The sequence below is a fragment of the Bradysia coprophila genome (assembly GCF_014529535.1).
Source record: "Bradysia coprophila strain Holo2 chromosome X unlocalized genomic scaffold, BU_Bcop_v1 contig_20, whole genome shotgun sequence".
Classification (NCBI taxonomy): Eukaryota; Metazoa; Arthropoda; class Insecta; order Diptera; family Sciaridae; genus Bradysia; species Bradysia coprophila.
The window spans coordinates 2,300,200-2,326,698 of NW_023503307.1; the positions used below are offsets into that span (position 1 = coordinate 2,300,200).

General features: G+C 35.0%; 2 protein-coding genes across 2 annotated transcripts in view; both read right to left on the reverse strand.

The window, feature by feature from the left end:
- Positions 1-5,484: 5,484 nt before the first annotated feature.
- LOC119068869 lies at positions 5,485-7,356 on the reverse strand. The gene is made up of 3 exons (XM_037172708.1): positions 7,069-7,356; positions 6,870-6,996; positions 5,485-6,700 (listed from the first exon to the last, which is right to left on the reverse strand). Exons 1-3 carry the CDS (start codon positions 7,275-7,277, stop codon positions 5,588-5,590), a joined length of 1,449 nt encoding a protein of 482 aa, XP_037028603.1. The 5' UTR covers positions 7,278-7,356; the 3' UTR covers positions 5,485-5,587.
- Positions 7,357-15,318: 7,962 nt separating this feature from the next.
- Positions 15,319-26,499, reverse strand: part of LOC119068864 (death-associated protein kinase related) — a 105,708-nt gene continuing 94,527 nt past the window's right edge. The window contains exons 2-5 of the mRNA XM_037172701.1: positions 17,431-17,643; positions 17,138-17,313; positions 16,753-17,071; positions 15,319-16,685 (exon numbers count right to left, since the gene is read on the reverse strand). Coding sequence (XP_037028596.1) covers positions 15,932-16,685; positions 16,753-17,071; positions 17,138-17,313; positions 17,431-17,643 — 1,462 coding nt within the window. The 3' untranslated portion in view covers positions 15,319-15,931. The remainder of the gene's footprint in view (positions 16,686-16,752; positions 17,072-17,137; positions 17,314-17,430; positions 17,644-26,499) is intronic.

Sequence of the window (26,499 nt, forward strand, 5' to 3'; positions counted from 1 at the left end):
GCGTATCTGCATCTGCGTGACCTCCCCAAAGTATACAGCCTTGGATGTTTTAAGTTGCCTGTGCTGTTGCCGTTGGCAGTAGCAGTTTTTCTATTACGAGAAAAATTCCGTAATTTATGCATGAGGCCAAGGCACGAAAAATGTTTTTGTATATTCTTAGTCTGCTTGTGACCCTAAACAACTTCCCACAAAAAATTTTGATTTTTAACAGTGCAGTCCGGAGCACCCGGACCAAGGCTCCCTGGAGTGCTATGTGAGTGCGGTAGAACTGATTGGGGTCGCAATCAATAAGGTATGGAATTCTCATAGTCATGGTATAAACAAGGCATCGGAACAGTCGGAGCGTTTGCTGCGACTTAGCCCCGTACGAACTCTAAACCTATTTCGTCCGTAGCCATAATACGAACGTAGCCGTAATACGCCCGGACCCCTAATACGTCTACAACCCTCTAATGCGTCTGTTACCAAAATGCAAGTCAAGTTGGGCATGCTCAAATTTACTGAAAGTGTTCATTTTTAAAATTGCGCATAGCGCAATTACGAAAGCCCATACGAAGTACCTCTCAAATAAAACCAACAATTTACGACATTATTTTAGAAACCCAAAATTTTTTGCCAACTTTCCATTAGGTATTCAATTACCTCTCAAATAAAACAAAAATTAGCAAACTCGGATGATATTTACTCGATTTATGTGCAAAAAACACTTAGAGCCGAGTAGCGGCCTTAGACCAAGGGCCCAAATTTAAAACTTTTTTTCCACCATTCTATTCGGCATTCAATTATCTCTCAAATGAAACAAAAACTAGCAAAATCGGATGAGATTTTCTCAATTTATGTGCAAAGAACACTTAGGGCCGAGTAGCGGCCTTAGTCCAAGGACCCAAATTTAAAACTTTTTTTGCTATAATTCTATTCGGCATTCCATTATCTCTCAAATGAAACAAAAACTAGCAAAATCGGATGAGATTTACTCGATTTATGTGCAAAAAACACTTAGGGCCGAGTAGCGGCCTTAGTCCAAGAGAGCAAATTTGAAACTTTTTTCGCCACGTTCTTTTCAGTATTCAATTACCTTCCATAAAAAGCTAAATCTAGCAAAATCGGATGAGATTTACTCAATTTATGTTCAAAAAACACTTAGGGCCGAGTAGCGGCCTTAGTCCAAGGGCCCAAATTTGAAACTTTTTTCGACACGTTCTTTTCGGTATTCAATTACCTTCCATAAAAAACTAAATCTTGCAAAATCGGATGAGATTTACTCGATTTATGTGCAAAAAACACTTAGGGCCGAGTAACGACCTTTGGGCCCTCCCAACAAGCGTTGCATCTTACCCAAAAAAAAATGTTCAGCAACTTTGTTCTACTCGTCAATGCCTTTCATTTGATATATCACAAGCAGCTATTGCGTGCGTATTTCGGTAGATATCGTCGAAAGACTGAAAAACACCTATAGGGCCCTAGCTCTGGAAGGGCCGACCCTACCATGTCCATTTTCGAACTTGACCTTACTTTTGTCGATACCAATCGGGGAAAAAAAGAATTTTGAAAAAAGGTTGTGATTTACTCAAGCTAGAGGGGTCACGGACAGACGGACATTTTTTTTATTGCGGATTCGTTATCTATGAACATAGACAAATACTTTGCCCTTATCGTCTGCTTCCAATTCAACATGTTACAAACGGCATATTAATCTTATAAGCCCCCAGTACTTCGTACGGGGCTAAAAATTGGTCTCGTGGGTTCCAGATAGACTGGTAGCGAGGGCATACTTGAGTCGTAGAGGTGGTATTTAGTTGTTCTAGTAGAGGGACATTACCTCTACCAATATCAAAAAAAATTTTTAGCCCCGTACGAAGTACTGGGGGCTTATAAGATTAATATGCCGTTTGTAACATGTCGAATTGGAAGCAGCCAGTAAGGGCAAAGCATTTGGTTATGTTCATAGATGACAAATCCGCAATAAAAAAAATGTCCGTCCGTCCGTCCGTCCGTCCGTCCGTCCGTCCGTCCGTCCGTCCGTCCGTCCGTGACCCCTCTAGCTAGAGTAAATCACAACCTTTTTTCAAAATTCTTTTTTTCCCCGATTGGTATGGACAAAAGTAAGGTCAAGTTCGAAAATGGGCATGGTAGGGCCGGCCCTTCCAGAGCTAGGGCCCTATAGGTGTTTTTCAGTCTTTCGCCGATATCTACCGAAATACGCACGCAATACCTGCTTGTGATATATCAAATGAAAGGTATTGACGAGTAGAACAAAGTTGCTGAACATTGTTTTTGGGTAAGATGCAATGTAGGCTTGTTGGGATGGCTCAAAGGTCGTTACTCGGCCCTAAGTGTTTTTTGCACATAAATCGAGTAAATCTCATCCGATTTTGCTAGATTTAGTTTTTTATGAAAGGTAATTGAATACCGAAAAGAACGTGGGGAAAAAAGTTTCAAATTCGGGCCCTTGGACTAAGGCCGCTACTCGGCCCTAAGTCGTTTTTGCACATAAATCGAATAAATCTCATCCGATTTTGTTAGTTTTTGTTTCATTTGAGAGATAATTGAATGCCGAATAGAATGATGGCAAAAAAGTTTCAAATTTGGGTCCTTGGACTAAGGCCGCTACTCGGCCCTAAGGGTTTTTTGCAGATAAATCGAGTAAATCTCATCCGATTTTGCTAGATTTAGTTTTTTATGAAAGGTAATTGAATACCGAAAAGAACGTTGCGAAAAAAGTTTCAAATTTGGGCCCTTGGACTAAGGCCGCTACTCGGCCCTAAGTAGTTTTTGCACATAAATCGAATAAATCTCATCCGATTTTGCTAGTTTTTGTTTCATTTGAGAGATAATTGAATGCCGAATAGAATGATGGAAGAAAAAGTTTCAAATTTGGGCCCTTGGACTAAGGCCGCTACTCGGCCCTAAGTGTTTTTTGCACATAAATCGAGTAAATCTCATCCGATTTTGTTAGTTTTTGTTTCGTTTCGTTTGAGAGATAATTGAATACCGAAAAGAACGTGGCGAAAAAAGTTTCAAATTTGGGCCCTCGGACTAAGGCCGCTACTCGGCCCTAAGTGTTTTTTACACATAAATCGAGTAAATCTCATCCGATTTTGCTAGATTTAGTTTTTTATGGAAGGTAATTGAATACCGAAAAGAACGTGGCGAAAAAAGTTTCAAATTGGGTCCCTTGGACTAAGGCCACTACTTGGCCCTAAGTGTTTTTTGCACATAAATCGAGTAAATCTCATCCGATTTTGCTAGATTTAGTTTTCTATGGAAGGTAATTGAATACCGAAAAGAACGTGGCTAAAAAAGTTTCAAATTTGGGCCCTTGGACTAAGGCCGCTACTCGACCCTAAGTATTTTTTGCACATAAATCGAGTAAATCTTATCCGATTTTGCTAGATTTAGTTTTCTATGGAAGGTAATATAATACAGAAAAGAACGTGGCGAAAAAAGTTTCAAATTTGGGCCCTTGAACTAAGGCCGCTGCTCGGCCCTAAGTGTTTTTTGCACATAAATCGAGTATATTTCATCAGATTTTGCTACTTTTTGTTTCGTTTGACAGATAATTCAATACCGAAAGAAAATTGGGATAAAAAAAGTTGTAAATTCGGATTCCTAAGATTACATCGTAAACTTTTGTTTTATACTTGAGAAGTACTTCGTACGGGCTTTTGTAATTGCGCTAAGCGCAATTTTAAAGATGAACGCTTACAGTTTACAATTTGCAAAAATAGACAATGATGTCAAGTACGCAATAAGGTTACGGAAGCATTTTGATATCGGACGAATAAGGGTTACGGGCTTATTAGGGCTATGGACGTATAATGGTTTCGGGCTAAATAGGTTTACGGGTCGTACGGGGCTCAGTCGTAGCAAACGCTCCGACTGTTCTGATGCCTTGTTTTTTTAAAACCTTTTACATAAGAAGTTTACAGCAAGGCTGTATACTTTTGGGAGGTCACGCAGATGCAGATACGCGGGTTACACACCACGTTTCATACAAAAAATTCACCACGCCATACAAATTCAATTTTGGTGAATTTGTTTGTATGGAAAAGGTGTGTTCCCGCGTATCTAATAAAATGGCGATCTGCGTGACCTCCCCAAAGTATACAGCCTTGGTTTACAGTGGTCCAACGTTGTGAAACTCAACGACAACTCAGTGATCATTTTTCGCCACCAAACTGCTTAATTCTGGTTGGGATGATTTGTTTCATTATGGTTGTAAAGAAAGTTGTAAAAGTTATGAAAAAAGCAAAATAATGCCGATATTTGTGTTTTGTTACCGTTTTCTGAAGTCATGCTTAAAATTTCATCTTAGATAGACTAACCTAACGCACTTCAAGCAAAAGTGATACTCTAAGTAGGGTACTGAAACTTGACAGTGTTCCATACAAAATTTTACACTGTAAAAATAGTGGGGATAAAATTTCATACAAAATAGTACTCTATATGGCAGCTGTCATGAATAGCACTTTTGACAAACCTCATTTAAGCACTCAATTTAAGCACGGCACTGTTGACGTGACAAATAGAAAATGTGGTGTTTTTGGAAAGCTGAGACTAGCAGCAAGCCACAATTAAGTAGTTTAGTGACGAACAATTATCATGAGTGTGCCTTAGATGTCGCTGACCGCTGGAAAGTTGCTTCGAAGGATCGAAGGGACTATTCATACTCAACTGCGAATAGGTAAATGAACGCTATTCGCTGTTCCTAAAATTCGAAATAACTGAAAATAATCGGTAAAATAAAAGTAGAACAGGTTGCATTTGCGAAAACTGAGTTATACGATTACTAGCTCACACGACCACATCTTTTTTCGTTGTAATTCTTCTAACTATGGGTTTATATCGTTTTATGCAGGGCTACTATATCACTTACCTTAATTCACGCAGTAAGTGCGGTCGAAGTTCAAAATGGAAAGTGCGGAGGTCTTTTTAACGTAGCGTCATTTTCATACAGGGAAGCGTTGAAATGTGTTTTTTCAGGCCCGGACTGGCCATATGGTGAATTCGGGGAATTCCCGATGGGCCTTTTGGATTTTTGTATGAGAATTTTTAATTTGTGGGCCTTTTTAAATTGAGTTGCATGGAGCCCCCGATGGGCTTTTTCGAGCCAGTCCGGTACTGTGTTTTTTCATACCTAGGACCCGAAAAGTAGCACTTTTTCTCCGTCTAATATGAAAAATACTATTCGTACCACGGACTAAAAGTCTTTTTTAGCGAATTCACCTTCGGCTCTGTCTGGAAACTTCTCACACTCTAAAAGAGACTTTTAGTCCTAGGTACGAAATGTACTATTTGATTCACTTTTTCATCGAATCGTTCACTTAAAATTCAAATTTTAGGCACACTTACGGCGTGAATTAGCGATCACTTCACATCAAAAAACCATAATCTTGAACTTGAGCACCTGTGAACTAGACCTAAGAAACCCAGTTTTTCTTATCCATTCGATCACAAATTTATTTCATCAGATCCATTCAGGAGTTAAAAAAAATTGAAAGAAAATAGTTAAATAAAATTTTTGTTGATGTATGGTGACGACAACGAGGACGTTAAACAAAGAAAGAATCAAAATCCCCACAGCAGATTAATCCTTATTGATTTCAAGTTTTTTCAAATTAGGAAAACACGACGAAATGAACGCTTTCAATGCTTTCATTGCACCATCATCAGTTGTTAGCCCTACACTCAGCTGCAACGTCACATGCAACGATCGCAGAGCATTATGTTTAAATTTGTCCAATCGGCGAATGTCCACTCTACCGATAATTGTGAGTTGCAATTGTTCGAGGCTGGGAAATTGAGTGCAAAATGACAAGGAATGTGAATCCATGTTAACACTGCCGTTCAAATATACCAAAGCGTCCAATTTCGGTAAATCGACCAAGGAAACATTGCATGACGGGAAAGTAATTCTCTTCAACGTACGACGATGAGAAACCAAAAATTTATGAATAACGATGCTTTTGGTAAGGCTTGAAATGTCAAGAAATTTTATGTTTTGCAATTTCGACGGAGCGTTTTTCGTATTCGTCATTGCTTTGAATTCATTGTCGCTCAGAAAGGGAACTCCATGAGAAACAATTTCGATTGATTCGATGGTGCTGGTTCTGAACAGGTTCGGTAGTATGTCCGATGGAAATTCTCCAATACAAAAGTGCCGAAGCAGTGCTAGCGATTCCAGTTGATGGTCAAGTTTGAGAAGTTTTGATAAAAACGCTATCTGACCGTATTCCGATTGTTCCTCAGTCGCTTCAATAGTCAAATGTTTTAACTGCGCAAGGAACGACAGTGGTGTTTCTTCTACGAATGACGGTTCCAACGAAACATTAACTCGTAACCGGATCAGATTCACGAAAAATTTCTGGATATCTTTCGAGAATATCACCTTAACAGCGTCGCGGCTCAGTTGTTTTGTTAAATCCAGCGCTTTGATGTTGTTGCCAAAACGTTCAGAAAATTTCGTCCACAAACTTTTATCGGCAGCTGAAAATTCGTTTATGCTCAATCGAAAGTTGGTAGCCACCTTGTAAAATGTAGTTGTCGATGTAACGCAGAGGCTCAAATCGTTCTGGCTCTTCAAATGGACCGTTGGCGACATTAGGCTGGGCGTGCATACGACATCGTTCCAGACGTGACAAACGCGTCGCACATTCCACAATTCACTTTTTGGCAAGTGGGCAAACACTTCTGCAAGTATCTGAAAATTCATGAAGTACTGGTCACTGAGAGGCCAATTTCTTAATTCTGAAGATTTTTGAAAGCCAACTTGATTCTCAAAAGATGCCCCATTCTTGATCGAAATTTCAATAAATTGAAACTCCGCACGACAAAGGCTTGAACTTGAAAGAAGGACATAATGTCATTACCGTCGGATTCAAAACGGGACTGAGTTCATCAGATTTGCGGTCATCCAACACTAACGATTCAGCCAAACGAAAGTGTCCGCAAGCCATGACTGCATTCCGAAACTGATGAAATGCATCGATCGAGTTCCTGTTCACGAGAAACGGAAAAGTCTTTTGTTGGAATTTCAAGACATTTTCTTTTGTCCATTTATACACTTACAACTGGTACAACAACGACAACAAATCATCCATGCGGTCCGTGGAGTCGGTAGAAGCTTTTTTGATTGCCACATGTTGGTCTTCGGACAAAACTGAATGCGAAAGCAGAAACGAAGCTATTTTCGAATAGCTCAGAACCGTCACACATTTGAAACGATTTTGATTAAGCAAGGATTGAAGCGGCGATACAGATGACTGTTTTGAAGCCATATTTAAATATATGAGTGACTGATGGTTTCGTTTTGTCAAGCAAAACCTTTTCTGTAGATTCGTTGAAATAACGGCGAGGAGTTGCCGCTGAAGGAACTAAATTTTAAAATCATTTCTGTCTGCTGTGTTTGTTGTGTGCAAAAATGCAAGGTTCTGAAAGAACAGGTTAAGACATATCTACGTCAGCGGTTGAAATTCGAAATCTATAAACCGACATCACTGTTTGCACACACGAAAAAATCAATTTTTGGCATGTTGAATTTGTCGTTGTTGTAAATATGAGCCGCCTAATAGTTATTTATATACCAAGGTAGGTATGAAGGTACTTTTTCGCACTAGATGTCGATTGACGATCCGAGGCGAAGCCGAGGTCGACAAGACGTCGTGTGCGAAAAATACCGGCATACCTACCTGCGCAAAATCTCGTCTTAATTTGTATCGTTTCATTACGTTACCATATCGATCCACTACAACACGTCAGAGTAAAATAAACCAGGCATGAGTGGTTCATTTTCGAAACGTCAAATAAGGGACCTAATACACTGTATGAAAATGAACTCAAATGAACGCTAACATAAATTGAAAAATTTTATCCGCAAAAAATATAGGGCTACTAGATTATTCAGGTCCCTTGTCAAACGTCCACACCTGCCTGGTTAACTTTACTCTGCCGTGACTACAACAATGCATTAACAACGCGCTAGCGGCCAATAAGTCACCGCTCCGCTCTATGATGACGACAAGGATCACGAGGACTCAAACTCAACTAAAAGATCAACTGAATTTGTTTCAAATCGAGAGCCGTTAGATCGAGGAATGCGGATTTTTCAACATCGAAGAAGTTGGCTACGACGGCGACTGTTTATTTTCATCGATTCTGAGCTTCGTAGAAATCAGAACAACACTGAATATGAGGAAGGACCTTTAACAGTGAATGCCTTGCGAATGAAAGCAGTTAACTACATATTTTCGCGGAATTCTGTCGGCTGAACAGCAAAACGAAAGCATCAGGCAATCGTACCGAAGGTATACATGACTAAGTCTGGCAACTTTGGTACATTCAGCGAATTAATTGCGCTAACAGAGCTCTATGGATTCATTGTACAAATTTTTCAGCGTGACAATAGAAACAACTACACTTGCTACGAAGCTGGAACAACAGGCAAACAGTCTATAGATCGAAAAATGTTGATCACGAGATTGCCGAAACTGTCGACAAAGAGAAGTTTAAGCTTGACGTCACAAAATTCCAAAAAAAATTATTCAAAGGCCAACCAACGTCTGCCAGGTCCACCTCAACCATCAGTTAAGTTCTACAGGCTTCGCCAAGAAAAACACAGTAGAAAAGTGGTTTCTGCACAACATTCACGGTCTTCGAACCCACAACGTACTGATGTTGGAGCGAGACAAAAACGGAGAGACAAGTTCCAATATGACCTTCCTCGATAACTTGAGTGAATCGAATCCGATTTTAAGAAACTTTTTTTTCTCCTGAAAAGTAGTCCTGAAAGTGAGGTCAAGTTCGAAGATGAGCAAAGTCGGGTGATTCCGCAGATAGGAACGAAAAGGTGCTATTTTGCTCCAGAACTCAAAAATTTTCAAGGATTATATCGCCCTTCAGGGTTACCTTCTGGAATTTTGGGATTATTGACGTGGTGGTAGGTCAGTTCCCACAAAACCGTCACTTCACATTTCAGGAACTCGATGATGTCTAGGGATTTTCCAGGAATTTTTTGGTTTCTGTTTTGACTTTTGGAATTACTGGTAGTAGGTTAGTTGTTTTAGGTCCATCACTCCATGTAGTCCATTCTCTTCCCAGTTTAAAAAATTAAGGATTTTTCTGGATTTGCCAGGATTTTTTGGATTACTTACTAACTTATCGGTATTATTGAGGAGACAGGAGATTAGTTCCTCCAATTGCATCACTCCACATGATCTACCATCTAGTTCTAGAACTCGAGTATTTCTTATATGTTAAATCGCATAAGTCTAAGCTTATCGTTTATTCCTGGCAGGAATTTCCTGCAGTCGTTGTCGGTGAAATAAGTTAGCCGTATAGAATAGCTAGAAATTTAACTTTGTACGGGGTTTCATAATTTTTAAGATAATCTGAACACATTTCATAAGAATTTTACTTTCGGCAATTGGTTTACATAATAGGGTTACAAGCTTCACTATGTTTACGGGTACGATAGAGTTACGTAATCCACATGTTTGTACACTCTGAGCGTATCTTCCAGCCCACTTATCATGAAATAGCTCAACATTATGATTTTACAGCTTAGAATTTCGATTTCATTCAGGTTTATCGTTTCAAAACAATCTGCTTATTTCAAAACGCCTACGAAAAAATCGTTTCAAAATGATCGAAGTGTCGAATAGTCGTACCTAATTGTGAGAAATCTGTAGTAATTGTTATAGTTAAATAGCCTCAATACAACTTACACACACACTCCTCGGGGAGTGTGTGTGTAAGTTGTATTGAGGCTATTTAGTACGAATTAAAGAAAACGGGCAAACCACATTGCTAATTTGTTTCCTATTATCCTGGTGTCTGGTATAATTCACGTGCCCTTAATTTAGCTAATACCTGCGGTGAGTTGTTACTTTAGCCTAACAATTGTCAGAGATTGTGTCAGATTGCCGTAAAAGGCAAGAAATAAAAAACGAATGTAATTTTTTAACATTTTCCGTACACATTTATTGTAAGTTTTTAAATTTACAACAAAATTGAAACAATTTTAAATCCATTTTTCATATCAATTTACATGTTTTTTTCATTTTTCATTAATTAAAGTTTCGCTGGAAACTCAACTAATTTCGTTTCATCTTTTTAAAAGTAAATCAAAAACTGTCATAAAAGTACACTAAACTGTAAAGTTAAGTAAATTAAATAAAAAAAAAATATTGACAAAATTACACAATTAAAAATATTAAAAAGAAACAACGTGCATTGTTGTACGTTTTTTTTATTGATAGGAAAAATCAATTTGACAAAAAAATTATTATTCGTGTAAATATAAGATTACATAAGGACATCAAAGAAGGAATATTAAAAATTAAATTTAAAAAAAAAATCTTATCAATTAAAATTAAGGGCTAAATTTTTATACAAACTTAAAAGTTACGAGTAAATAAATGTCTTAGAAATGAATAAATGTAAAGTTTATTGTGGAAAAAACCGACATTTGCATTTTCTTCTTTTAATTTATAAATTGAACGAATCATTTTTGTTTTATTTACAGTCAAGTTTCACATCTTAAACTACATTTTGTGATAAACCAGAGGATAAGACTTATGAATGAAATAACAAGATAAAGTAGTAGAGTGAGGACTATGTAGTCGATAATTATTTTGACCTTAAAGTTTTCCATAGACGATTTATCCAGGAAAATTATGCTATTTTAACAAAATGGTCAAGAAGGCTATTTTCGGGAATTTTAACTCTGGTAAGTTCTGAGAAATTCTAAAAAAAATGTTTGCGATTTTTTCTAAAATTTAAGATCCCGAAAATAAGCTCTGATGTTCACTGTAAAATTCGCTGATGTAACTAACACTAAAGTTATAGAATGAAGTGATTAATTAGTGTCGTCATAGGTGAAATCACCGGTACGGATTCCTTGGAGCATCAATAAAAAACTGAGACAAAAGATATTGAACCGACTTAAGAAAAACCAATACTTATAGTCCAAAAATGTATCCGAAAAAGGTTCTTTTTTCCCACATTTTGTTAAATTTTTTCTCATTTCCTAAATTTTGTCGAATTTTCGCATTTTTTTTTTGAAAAGTTAAAGAAAATATGGGAAAGTCTAAGAAATTTCAAGAAAATAAGAGAAATTGTTTTCCTGAAAATAGCACCAAAAGTTTAAAGCATAAATAAGGCTTAACCGATCAGACTTCAATTTTACCGAGTTAAATTGATTTCATTTTCGTGAAGGATTGATACAATGGAATTTCTACATTATTTCTGCGAGTCATGGGGCGATAATAAATTGTAACCGATTGCTCCTAACTATTTTGTTTGTATCTTTTTCTTTAAAGAAATAATTTATTTAGTACGGCTTTGTATACATTTTTTTTTGGATTCGATAAAAGTTGGATATAAAAGCTATCTGGACACATTGCGCTACTGGTTAATAATAAATGGCGGATTGGGTAAAACGTATAGTACAAATAATGTTAAAGTCTAGATAAATTGCCGAACTAAAGCAAATGATTAAAATAAATGTACAATGACGATGTGTGATGATCGGGTTAGACATGGATTGGTGTGAATACATTCATATATTTAGATAATCACATTGCATGTAATGTCGAATCACTTGGTTAATATTAATTTTCGTTGGCGTTTGGGTGATTTGCTTTTGTCTGTTTAACAATGGCTACTGAAATGGAATTATTCATAAAATTATTTTAAAATTCTTAAAATTTATCACAAAATGTAGAGTAAATACGGTACAACTTTCGCTGTGCTGATGATGGATAAATTTTTTTTTACTTTTATCTTTTCTTTTTCATTTAAATAAATTTCCAACTTTTGTCTTTGGCCCAAAATTTACAGTGAAGTAAAAAAAAAATTCCTTCATTTTCTTCATCTATCTTCTTTTTCTCTGAATCATTAGGAAAGTTTTGTTATCCACTCCAAAATATATTTTTTCATTATTTACAACGTAAAATTTGTATTTTGCTTTGTTTAATTTTCACAGTAAATATGTTAACAATATATTTATTTTTTAAAATTCCCGCTTTCCTTTTCTTCTTTTCGTTTAAAAACGTTTTCGTTCCATTTACATTCAACGTATTAACTCTGCTTCCCATATAATTCCTCTGTTTATTCCTTTGTTTTAAAAGACTTTTTAAGTGATGATAATTTAATTGGTTTTGTTGCGTTTAAGGCACTGCCTTTTCGTTACATAATTCATGATTTTCTTCCCAAAAAAGCAATAGCACAAAATGAGAAAATTAATTTTTTCCTTTGCATTCAAAATTGTAATGTAGACCAAATTGTCCCGTCAATCAATAAATTGACAAAGTGTGGGTACACCAGTCTCCGGACATGTACCAATAGTCGAACATGTATTGTTCTTTCCTTCATAATCTTTTTTACGAATACTGATAAATGTCCGGAGACTGGTGGCGCCACACTACACGTCCGTGTTATTAATAAAGCCACAGACAATAACGACAAAGTGAAATGGATTCGAAACGTCAGATCTCCGAATTCTTCGATCAATTATGATGTATGGACGAAATGTTCGCTATATGAAACAACCACTACTTTCCATGCTACAATTGTGCAGAAATTTTAGTTTAGACGGTAATATCTCCGGATCCGTTTCAAAAATATGTCACTGTTTCGTCTCGGTCATTCGTTCGACAGTCCAACATTACGAATATTGTTTTCGTTCAACTTGAATCAAAAAGCATGTTAACACGCGTCAACTGAATCCGAAATCGTATTGGAATCGGCGATCCAAATATTATTGTGACCTACATTCTCATTTCCAAACCGACGCTGTCTGAACAAATGGAATAAGTATCGAAATGGGGTTGGTTTTGTCACTGGATGTGAAGTTGTTAACGTAATTGAGCTTTCGAAAGCAAACGTGAAACTCCGAAAAAAATTTCACAAAAATCTTCGTCACTGGCTTTACTGAAATAAGTGATAAAAAGACCCCTCATACGTCTTTAAAACGACGAATGAAAAAAGTTCAATTTTTTACAATTCCATTGCATAATCGATATAATCATACCATATGCACTAATATAAATAGATGTCAAAACTGTGAACGAGGCAAAGCCATGGTTGACAACAGATCGTAAGTTTAACATTTCAGTTAAGGCACGAGTTAGGACCAAGATTTTATGAACGTCACTTTTACACATTAGTGCGTGTCTGCGTAGACATTAAATGAAGCTGGGTCACAATGACTCCTACTAGATTTTGGCTTTAATTACAATTTTGGTCACTATCGTAACTATATTTTTTCTTCTTCAGTATTTCAAAAGGAATACAAGCAGAACTATTAATTTTTTGTTTTTTTTTTTTACTTCTGTTTATCTGCAAAATACGTTTTGTGGTATAGCTGCTCAAAAAAAAATGTCTCTTAAATTTCTTACAAACACTTTGTCTGGCACTAAATTAATGATAAAATTAATTAATTTTTCTTCCTTAATATGTAATACACGTTAGACTGATATATTTTAGATAGTAACAGTAGATGCGGATATGAATTTCTGGTTTTGGTTAGACACAGTAATTATAATGACAATTTTCTCAAATACATTTTAACTTTTTATTTATATTAACTATAACTCTCTAACGTTACGAGTAATAATTGGATTGGTTTATCTTTCAATTTTTTTTCCATAATTTTTTTTCTCTCCACATAAGTCAACTAACATTCGATGTCTACAAATTGAACAAGAACAATTTAATTTTTATCATTTTTTTTCACCATTTTTCTTTTTTTGTTTATCTATAAACAACAACAACAATTCATCATTTCTGAACAACAAAGAAAATTGATTAGAAGGTCGTTGTTAGAAGCTCAATTTTTCGTATAATTTGTTAAAGCTACCACAATATTTTCCATTCAAATTTTAAGACAAAATTGAACAGTAAATGTGAGGACTCATGTGAGTACCGTATGATATATCTATAACACTGGAACAGCAAATTTTCAATTTATTTTTTGTTTACAATTTTCTTTCACTCTAAAAATATCGATTTTCATCTACGACGGACATTTCTCGTTACATTTTTAATTTCTGTTACACCATATATTGGATAACATTTCATAGAACCATTAATTTGCACATTTATATATGATTACCACAAGTTAGAATTTCAATTTAATTATACTGCAGATTTACTGCAGTAGCCAAACTCGTTTTTTGTTGTAACTTTCTTTCAAAAATTATTTCGAAATAAGATCCGTTTCGCCAAAGCACTGTGCTTTGGTTTCGCGGATACATTATTTAATCAGGTCCGAACTGGCTACCGAAAGGCGCACTTGTGCGCTAAACGCAAAAAATGAGAAAAAATGAGAACAAGTTTAAAATGTGGCTTATTTCAGGGAATTAAATTCCAGAAATTCCCTAAAATTCTCGAATTATGGTTTCCATTAAATCTTGTAAAATATCATGCCGATGTAATTGTTTCAGATCAAAGGTAAAACAACTAAAAAGGCTGTATAAACAACGGAAGAACTTCGATGTAACATCTTTTAACAATTAACAATTAAGGAATTCCCTTAAAATAAACCCTAATGTTTAAAGCAAGATTTTCCAGGTCGCCACACCAGTCCGGGCTTGAGAATTAACGATAAATTAAGTTAGGATGGGGACAAGACAAAATGTTCAAAAAAACTGGTTAGACTAGAAATTCATTAAATGCTCTCATGGTTCATAAAGAGGAATGTGGAAAAGAAGAAAAATCGACTCTGCCAGAGTTGGCAAACCACCGATATTAATTGGTATTTTCGACTCATTTGAATTGATAGAAGATAATAGTAAAGAGGAACAGCTTAAATTATGTTTATCAGATAGACATAATGAGATTGTCCCTCCGAACCTTCTACTTTGTACTTCTGTAGCGTAAGGTTTCAACGCGGACGCATGCGATCGCGTTCTGTATTGTGGATCACATGATGATAATGTAGCGCAGGTTTGAAACGAATTGTGGTTTTAAATTAGAAGCTGGGAATAATGTATCACAAAGTACGAATAAAAAAAAATGGAAACATAGTCTAGAAAATTCCTAAAAAGAATTAATTAAAGAATTTTGAGGTTGTTTCAAAGTTTTTAAAAATTCCTGAAAACCCTTAAAATACCCAAAAATTCTTTAATCAAAGAATTTCCCAGAATTTCAAGAATTCAGGAATTTTTAGAATTTTACAGAATTATTTCCTGAAAATTCTTCAAAAGTCCTAAAAATTCCGGACAAAAATTCGTTAAAATAGGCTATGCTTGCAGAATGAAGAGGAGAAAGAAGGAGAATCGAAGAAACGAACCACTATTTTCTACTAAATTATTTCAATTATTAGGAAAGATTGTCTTTTGTTTATTGTCTTCATTGTTTTGCTGTTTCCTTTAAATTTTTTCACGCCATACGCGATTTGAACTCTCTACTATACTGCAGTAATCCAAATCCAAATCCAGTTAACAATTTCTTTAAAATATTTTTTCTATCCCTGCAGAACTGCTTTGCAATCGAATTAAAGATCATTGAAGGCATACATTTATGAGAAATTACAATTAGTACACATTTGACTTGTAATTGAATGAGAAAAAAAAACCATTCACTTATCATCTAGTTGTTATATATTTCCATTTACGCTGCATCTCTGTCACAGAGACATTGGTAAACCAAACGAATTCAAATTGGATTCAAAGATGAATTTCAAAAAAAATAACGAAAAAAGATTTCTCTAAAAAAATCAAATCGGAGGACATGCCAACAAACATATCCAATACGATAGGCGATTAATAGTAATTGACGATGATCAACATTGCAAAATAATGATAATAATTAGGAATTAGGGAAAGAAAAAAACTTGTAAAAAAATTGATGAAAAAAAAATTCAAAATAAAAATTATTTTCGCAATGTGCAACGAAAGCATTGCTGCAAACGAAACACGTTGGCCTTTAGCTAGCAAATAATACCCTGATCGATACCAATCGATTTGCGACCGTTCAAGTGCCGACATCCCGGACCGCATGGCATACAATTCACACTGCATCGGGCCGAACAAAAATCCTCCTCGCATGTCGTACCGTCGGTGTCACCGTGGCCATTCGTTCCGTTCGTCGATGACGTTGAAATGGCATCCGAATTTTCTAATTGGAATTTTTTCACCAGAGCCTTAACGCTGGGCGGTGAATCGGGCGACGATTTTCGACATACTTTTGGCGTTGTTGGTGCATCGGGAAACAGTGACGATTGATGACGATTCATCTCGCATGGATTGATGGTAATAGTTGACGTTGATAATGTGGGATTCACGAGATCGTCGTTGCGATCTTCGAATTTGTAATCACTAATTGGAACTGATGGTGGTGTATTTGATCCATTTAAAACACCTGTGACTGCTGCCATTGACGATGCTTGTATGCTGTATTTACTTTGATTGCTGTTACCTAAGATATTTTCTTTGTTATAGTCTTTGTTCGATTGTACTGCTACATCAGCATCGACTGTTTCTTCCGATGATTCATTGATTGAATTGTATTTGTTGTGGTATACTCCGTTTGTTCCATTGTGTGCGATTGATGTATCGATTGTGGTAAAATTATTGTCTAACAAATCACTGCAGTCTTTGAAAGCATTGCTTGGCATTGTCAAACGCGGAAGGTCCTCACTGAGCCAACAATGTTCAAGACATTCTGTGGCTGACAATCGATCCCTTGAAACGGAAAATGAAACACTTAAATTTAACTGCCCGACCAAGGTCAGATTTTGGTTAAACTTACTCTGGCTTTACTCTGAGTGCACATCTAATGAAATCGATGGCAACGGGTGACACATCTTCGAACAGTTCTTCGGGGAAGGTCAATAAACATTTGGAAATATTGAGAAACGTTTCCTGCTTTGTGTCGCCACCAAATGGACTGCATCCAGTTAGTAAGACATACGTTAATACGCCGACTGACCAAATGTCCGTTTTCAGTGATAACGGTTCGAATTGAAGTACTTCGGGTGCCACGTAATCGGCGGTGCCTAAAATTTCACGTACTTTTCCGCCATCAACGACAATCCGTGAAATACCAAAATCACAAAGTTTAAGACCATCTATGAAGAACGAAAAACGACGATGATTAATCCAGCCAAATATTGATTGTGACGAAGGTGAACTACCTTCAACTTTATCACCGCATAGCAATATATTTTGTGGTTTAATATCCAAGTGGGCAATGTATTTCTTGTGCAAGTACTGTAGAGCCTTTAGAATTTCTCGCATACAAATTTGAGCTTGTGCTTCAGTCAAGACCCGTTCGTCGTCTAAAATTGCTTGTAACTCACCACCAGTCGCTCTGGAAGTTACGTAAAAATTGTAATTATGAGACGAAGCAATAATGAACGGTTTGATACATGCCAATGGACATTTTTATGAGTTCAAGTCATTTAAACAACGAGTGGTCAATACTTACAACTCCAGAATTAGTGCGGTTTCCGATTTGGTTTCGTGTACTGAATTCAATTTGACGATATGCTTTGAGTCGGCACACATCATTAAAATCGCAATTTCATGGCCAATTTCCTTCAATGTACATTGAGCTCGACGCCTGCGTCTCAAAAATTTGGCAGCAAAATGAACGCCAGTTTTTTTGTGTACGGCCCGGCGTACGGTAGCAAATTTTCCTCTGAAAATAGAAAAAAAGGACAATCAGTTATTTGAGTGTATTTAGTGTGTACGCTTAGATTAGATTCCAGATTTAGGGATATTCGTTGTTCAACTAGACACGCAGAAACACATATCAAAGATCCTTTGTTCCCAACTCCCAAGGCATTTGCTTCAAAAATCATGGAAATTTACCGGCGCTTGATAAAAAGTCACTAAGACCCTTTCCTTCCACAGACGGCAGATCCTCGTCGTAAAGTTCATAATACACGAAGGTGCAAACCTTGAGGCTGATGTAAAGCGACAGTCTCTAAGAGTGTGTGCACCAGTCTCGAGTGGTGTACGCTTAGTTACCAACTATAGGAATAAACGAGGTCTATGGCGTCTAATGAGTTCTGAAAAATAAGTTTTCCTAACTAGTGTTCAAATATCGCGACTTCGTCTTTTAGGAAAAACGTTTTTATCAATTTAAGCTAAAAGGATTTTTGTGGCGAATTTGATTCCAGACATCGACTCCGACCCGTGTTGCAAACGTATCTCAACGCCTTGCATGTGTTAGGAAAAAAACTATTTTGGTGGTCACTTTCCAATTTCAACAGTCGGAGTGAACAGACGTGCTTTGTAATCACTCATAAAATTAAGCAGTTAGCTAATTTAAAAAAAAAGTATCAAAACAATAATGTAATATGCATACACTCAAAGTGCAGGTGCAAGTGTTTTACATAATTAAGTAATATCATAACAGTGCAGTGAAAAAGTTAACAATAAATTGAACATGTTCTTGAACTAATTAAACAAACAGACATAATGTTCACAAAAAAAGATAAACAAAAAACAAGCCCGACATCAGTCAGCAATGTTTATAAATTAACCAAAACAGAATATGACAATATATGTGCAATAGTTAGTGAAAATGAACAACTTAAAAAGTTAAATGATGACAATGCAAAAAAAATAATAGAGCTCGAAAACTCTATCAAATCAATTCAATCAAAAAATGCGGAAACTGAACACCGTATAGAATACATCACCGATGAAGATGAACTTGAAAACGAATTTCAGACGGTTAAACAATCATCAAAACGGAGACGAAAGGTTGGCCAAGGTTCCACGATACCAGATGAATCTCCAAAAAACGACAAAAAACAAAAAATAAAAATGCCACCAACACCACCACCAATTTACGTGAGCAACGTCACGAATTTTAATAAATTCAGTGAAAAAATCTTATCGGTTGCTAACTCAGCCAGATTTCGAGCTACTTCAGATAACGATATAAAAGTCACTGTAGCGAACGAAGACGACTACAGAAAAACAAAAAAGATCCTAGAGGAATTATCCTCGATAGAAGGAGATGATCTATCAGACATAGTGTACCACACTTATCAACTGAAAAGTGAAAAAAATTATAGAGCAGTAATCAGAGGTTTACCTCCAACTTGCGAAGAGCAAGAGATTACTGATGAACTAAAAAAAATTGGTCACGAAATTGTGAAAACCACAAACATTATAAAAAAAGTTATCAATAAAGATGGGAAGAAAATAGTACGAAAATTCCCAATGTTTTTCGTAGACATGAAACAAAATGAAAACAATAAAGATATCTATAAAGTCAAAAACCTACTCCATTGCAAGGTTACCGTGGAACCTCCTAGGAAAATAAAAGGAATACCACAATGCACAAAGTGTCAACAGCTGGGCCACACAAAAAATTTCTGCACTAGGGAACCAAACTGTGTCAAATGTGCAGGAAAGCATGAAACAAACGTTTGTACCAAAAAGCGAAATGCAACTCCAAAATGTGCCCTTTGCCAACAAGAAGGTCATACAGCCAACTACAAGGGATGTCCAATATACCAGAAAAAGGTAAAAAGTCAAAATCAACCAGCAAAAACAGCAGTGGATCGCCTTCGTGAAACACACTGCCACATTTCAACTAGTTCAACGACTCATCACAATACAGGAACTTCGTATGCGCAAGTTACGAAAAATGCAAAACAACTGACAAAAAACGACACGCAACTGCCAGAATCGAGCGAGCCGTCTCTTGGAGATATTGTAAAAATGCTCATCAACATGCAAGCCGAATTCAAAAATAACATCGAAACGCTTTCAAAACGATTGGAAAAAGTGGAACTGGAACTCACAAAAGCTGAAGAATGAAGAATCATGGGAATCAATCACTGGACTGATAAACCCTCACACGTCTTACTGACTTCTACCCTATAACAGTCAGTACATCTCATCAGTAGTAATAAATTAACGGAAGTTAAGATTGTACTATTAATACCAATAAAAGGTGTTTTTGAAAAAAAAAAAAAAACTTTCCAATTTCGTTTCATGTTCCATTCGATTTGATATTTCAATTGAACAGAAAACAACCAACGAATTAAATCTCATAGAATATAGCACCAGTGACATATAAAACACAACATCAAAAAATAGCAATTATTTCACCAGTTGCCCTAGACTGACCGACTATCTATTTTCAATGATTGACTTTCTAACGAACGAAATTGATTTCGTATAGATGTACACAATTGCTCTTTCCGATCAAATGATAAATTAGATGATTCGTCAATTTGACAAATCAAATCAAATTGCGGCTTGATCACAAAATTGTGTCATCTTAAAGGAAAGAAATCAAGAAGGAAAGAAAGAAAAGAAAAAAACGTCGACAAGCAAACAAGCAAATCGTATTCCAAATTATCATTTATGAATTTAATAAAAAATGAATGAAATTCAGTGAATGCAAAAAAAGTGATGCCAACAACAAATTCATTATTTCAAACTAATTAAAAAATCCTGAATTCAGGTCATTGCTCTTCGTACATATGTGTAGATTTTTAGTGGAGTTAAACACTTTTTCCATTCGATTTTTGGGCTGTGCAAAAACTTTCAAAAGACAAATTATTAATGACATCGCCGTAATTAATGATCGATTAAATCCTCCGCAAACGTTTAAAAATATTTTATAATTTTTACTTCATATTCTGCTCCACAATGTGGCCGAACTATTTTTTTTTGTTTTGTTTATTTAACTAAAAAAACTGATTTTTGGATTGGGTTTCATTTGACATGACCAGACCATTACAAATATCACATATGCCTTATATACGATATTTTCTTCAAATCCATTCATTCATTCATCTATGTTTGATGTAATCTAATAATTCTTTCATGAATTCGTATTAAGATTTCATTATACATACGTACGAATATCCAGAGATATTCGCGTGGTAAGTGTTTCGTTTGTTTTTTTTTTTTTTAATTTTATTTAAACAATTGATTACCATTTAAAGTTCGACTGGAATATAAATTTGTAATGATAATGTCCATTGTGTCTTTTGGCTGGTGCGAATTAGATTTTTAAATTTTGTTTTGACTAGAGGACAAGACTTTAAAATGTGCGCATTGTCTTACGTATTATAGGCTTAGAGTGAAAATGTACATGGCGTTGAAAGAGATAGAGAATTGACTGTTTGTAACGTATTTATACGAAAGTGTGTTTCCAAGAGTGTGTTACACTTAATTTTTGTTGACTATGGCAACATAATACTTATTGTCAGAGTCAAATAAATTACTTAACACTTCCTACTAATGCAACATTCGATTCACTTTTTTTACTTCACTAAAACCTAATTTAATTAGGCAAAAAAACACATTACGTTTCATGACACATTAATTCAATTACAACAAACAATTTCCAAGTTAAAAATTAGGTGTTAAAGAGTTAGATGTTAAAAACTTTAGTTAAAGACAAGAGAGAAAAAAAAAACGACATTTAAAGCGACATTGTTCCATAAATTACATTTTTCTGTGAAAACTTTTGATCCAAATGAGTCTAATTTCACTTTTGTTTTGTTTCATTTGGAAAAGAAACAATTTAATTTAGCTAAACAATCCATCTCTGAATGAATTATATTATAGTTTCGAATGATGACATCAAAACGACGTTGATTTCAGAATTCAAATTCAAATGAAGATGTAAAATTATAATCAAGGAAGTAAATAAAACATTATTCACAGTGGGTATCAGAGCCTATTTTCTGACAATTTATATCACAGACTTTAAGTGGAAAATTTACGAGCTTCACGAAATTTGAAAGAAAAAAAAATGTTGAGATTTTACTGGGAATGTTTGTCAAATTTCCGTGAAAAAAAAACATGCGAAAATAAGCTGTGTTGTTTTTAGTAGCAGTTGCGTTCAAAGTAGAAAACTCTCATCATTATGACATTAGTGTTTCAATATAACTTACTAATTAAATGTTTAAATATGAAACAAACACTAATATTAGACAGATGACAACTGGAAACAACTCTCTTACAAAGTGTATAAGCAAACCTCCAGCAGAATCAACATGAAGTGGTAATTGTTCAACATTAGCGAATAAATAAAATATTAATTGAGACGTTCCACAAGCTCTTCATAATCCGAAACATCAAACACCACAACCAGGGCTGTAGCAGCTGTAACTAGAGATGTGATACATCGAAGGGTCTAAGATTGTACAACAAAAAACGTTATTTAGTGCCCCAAACGAAAGTTGACTATTACATGATAGTTTGCCACTTGAGAAAATGGTCATTTTAAGTGAATTTCTTCAACTTTCGGAAGGTCCAATAAACCAAAAACCGTTCGGAAACAATTTCGTGGATACTTGCAAATTCACTGGTGTGTTTTTGGGCAACTTGCTTTGGTAAATGTTTTTTTTTTTGACAAGTGCATACCTCATCTTCGACTCGGATATAAAAAGCTTTTGTTTTTGAATGCTAAACAACGACCCCTTAACATGGAACACATAGGAACACATGCATAAACATAAAAATGTTGTACACACTGGGGTATTCGAAGTATTCTGATTCCTATTGCCACGGAAACATCGCTAAACCGAATTTGATCAGATTCATCTAGAAAATTTTAGGTTACTTACGTTGTCCTGAGTCATGCTGATTCATTCAAATCATTAATTAACGCTTTAAAGAAAAATATTGTATGACAGAGAGCAGGAGTCTATTTTCGATACATTAGAATATGACGTCAATTTTCGCACGAAAATGATTTCATATTCTGTTGGTAAGTTTGATATAACTTGCAGAAAAAACTTACCGACATGAATATTTTATGAATTTATCCTAGGACCCCCGAATTAGTTTCAGTACGGAGGTAAAATTACTCATAAGACGAATCTTGACTAAATGAATTTTTATGAAAGTTCGAGCTCCGTGCTTATTGGGAAACGTACAGTTGAATGTGCAGTAAAGTTATTATCTCAGGAGACATTAGTCCGTTTTTCTAGCTAGGTCAAAAACAATAAAAAACAAATCGTTGAACTATTTCTGCTGAAGGAATTTAGGCAACTAAGCCAATTATCAATTTTATGTTAATTGCATTTAAAACGAATTTCGATAGAAACGTATACAGTTAGGTCTCGTATATTATAAATGAAACACCCAATATTGACTATGGCCGTTCACATTATTTCATGGGTATGGGACAAATAAGCAGATTTGACTACTGTTTACACACATTTCTAACGAGAAAGAAAAATAAATTACAAGAAGCACAAAGAGCTTGAAGCGGTTTATTCAATATTTCTTTGAGATAAATACAAAAAAAAACTCTAATGACACATAAGCCTTCAAGTACTTGACTACACAAATAAAAACACTCACATCAACCCAAATAACTTGCATCTGTAAATTATACAATAGTTTGCTTTTTTTGTGTGTGTGCTGTTGTTGCTACACGATGCACTTGCATTAAATAATTTCTTTGTACTTGACATCAATGATTTTGCTTTTTTTTTCAATAAAAATTAAATAAAAATTCAAATTGTTGGATTTTACATTTAAATAGCAGAGTTTGGGAGTTTTGCTACAAAATAATTCCATTCCACACACACGATATACGAATACAATGTAATGCGCAATGATTCATCCGCGTTGTTGCATATATATCTATAGACAAATTGGTGTATGGTGTGGAGTGTGTGGAAATGTTAAAGTCCATTGTTTTGGAAATAAATTGTGCCTTTATACCATAAAGTTTATAGTTTAACCTGAAGTGGTGGCTAGTGTAGTGTTTCATTGATACACATAAGCCTCGAAAGACGACGGCTTCTAGTTCTTTTTGTTTGTTGTTTTTTATTCAATAATATTAAACGCAACATACAGATGAACAAGGTCGATTGCGTTTTTCGCGTTGATATTCCCATTTCGATTTTATTTTCAATTTATTTCTATTTTTGAATTGAAACAATTTTCATACACATATGTGATTCGTGACGGTTTTTTTTACCTTTTATTTGTTACATTGGCAAGAAGGTGGAAGTTGCAGATTGTTAATTTTTTGTGTTAATGTCTTATTGTTTTTGTTTGAACAATTAAATTAAGGTTTTTATTTTCATGTTCTGCATATCGTTAGACAATGCACACTTAAGCTGAGATGAAAAAAAAAACTTAGCACAAAACAGCGTACATTTCACAATAGAGCACCATTTCTTTAGCATTAATTTATGAAACTAGCTCGCTATATTTGGTTTGGATTTTCATCTGAATGTTTTAATGAAGACAATAACCATAAATTGAATAGGAGAATCGCATTATTTGCGTAGTTAGTTTCGATGATAAAATGGTTTAGTGTAAGTAACCTGGCATAAAAACACCTCATGTTTCGAGTAGTTATGGCAAGAGATACGTCACATTCAGTTGCTAAAAATTTCAAGACCACTGAATGTGTGATAAGACTTTTAGAATTTGTAGCTACAGATATCAGAAACAAATACTACCGTTTGTATGCTGGTCAGGGTTCTTTTACTGTAATGAATTCTGATGATGTTGATTGATTAAAAACTCATTAGAAGGTTGTGTTAGATTAGATCCCACAGGGAAATGGAAAGAGACCAAAGGTTACGTAGAAAGGAACGACAATAGTTTGAAAGAAAAACTTTGAACGAGCCCAGGTGCAGAAGCGATGATGTATTTTATAAATTTTTTAGAACAATCTCAAAACTCCCAATAGATTGATATCAGTCCAAAACATTAAGCAGACATTTCCAAAAAGGCTTCATAAAAGAAAAGTTCAGAATGTTTTGTCCTAATTAATTCAAATCAGAGAAAATTATCTCTGTGGATGTTATTCAGCTTGAGTTCTATACGATGTCATAAATGGCAAACTAATTAGACTCTTTTCGTTCAATCAACATCCACTTTACATATTCATGTAAACAAAACTAACACAAAAAAAACCGTTATCTCATGAGCCATAAGTCATAAGTAACATAACTAGGTAATAATAAAGTTAAGAAAACATTCAAAATTCAATTTCAAGCCTTTAGGGCAGCGCAAATTAAATAAGTTCTAAACAAAACAGAAAAAAAAACTAGCAGACAATTTGCATCATCATAAATCGTTCTTTGTTCATCGGCCAATCATCTTCTATACATAACTAACTGTATAATATGCTTGTGCAAAACGATAAACCTTTAACAGCAAGACAGAGAAAGAGGAAGGTTTATTATTACTTTGCAAAATAGCTAGATAGATATAAATTTAAGGTACATAATAATAGATATGTACGTGGCATAAAGTATGGGGTCTGACACAAATATCACTAAAGTTCAACATTGTTTAAAACGAGTTAATGACAGTCCAAGCCACACTGGCAAGAAACTGAAAATTACAATAGTTTTTATGCCATTGATGAAATTTCTTATTTTGTTTGGAATGTTGTTTATGATATATGAAGTCTGATCATTGGATAGACAGTACTGCCATTTGAAATTATAATTTCTGTTGTGCAAAATGTATTTTCAAATTAAAATTGGATGTAATCGAGAGAAGACAAAAAAAAATACGATGGTTGGTTGGCTGGTTGTTTGTTTTTTCTTTCTTTTCTTGATCAGCACTTCCTCAACCATCGAGACAAAAAAAAACTACATCTCCGTATGCGACCAACTAGCAATTTGAATGTAAATATTATTTAATTAAATTTGTTCGATTACTTAATCAGACGAGAAAAAAAATTACGTATTACCCAGAGCTTGTCAATAGATGACTAACTGGTACAGTTACTTCCAATATACTTTATTCGAATTTTTATGTAATTTCGATTCACAAAAGATAAAATTTTTGAATGAAACCGGTCCGATATAATTTAATTATATTTTCTATTACGATTCATTGATAAATTTTCTATCGAGCTTGTTTCGACTTATTTTTTGTTCGTCAAAGTTTTAGACACACACACACACATACATACACATCTTCAGCAGCAAAAAAAATCGATTTAGAAAACCGTGTAATGAAATAATTAAACTTAAGTAACTGAACGTCTGTTACATCAAAGAAACTTTAAAAGAATTTTAAGTGGAAATGTGAATTGTTTAGAATAAAAGTAAAATATAATCCGTTTAGTGACCTTTTTGATCGTATTCTAATAAGGTTAACCATTGCCATTTGTTGAATCATTTTATGTATCTGCACAAAGATATATAATTGTAATTAATAAATAAATGTGTAACCGGTGGCTGTAACGAGATTTCCGGAAGCATAGAAATTTATTTACGACATGTTTAAGTCTCTTGCGAAAGGACTTCTCTGAATTAAATTGTCTGCTAGCCATACGGAATCTATTCAAAATAGGCACATGTTAGCGACAGCTACACCAAAACTAAACCATTGTTATGGTTAAAGGAACGTGGTAGCGACGCAAATTTCTTCACGAGTCCTATTTTCATAATTTACCGTAATCAGTACTACAGAATTGGTAAATCGTTAGAGCTCACAACTCTCCAAGAATTGCTCTAGAGACCTTTGAGGTGTTATAAGTATCGATGGTAGCGACACCTGATAAAACTGACCTCGAGGGTATGGA

Excerpts from the sequence above, each read along its gene's own strand:
- LOC119068869 (XM_037172708.1), bottom strand. The coding sequence starts at position 7,277 with ATGGCTTCAAAACAGTCATCTGTATCGCCGCTTCAATCCTTGCTTAAT. Across the intron at positions 6,997-7,068 it reads TTGTCGTTGTTGTACCAGTT|GAACTCGATCGATGCATTTC; the intron begins GTAAGTGTATAA and ends TCTCGTGAACAG. Across the intron at positions 6,701-6,869 it reads GTCCCGTTTTGAATCCGACG|ATACTTGCAGAAGTGTTTGC; the intron begins GTAATGACATTA and ends ATGAATTTTCAG.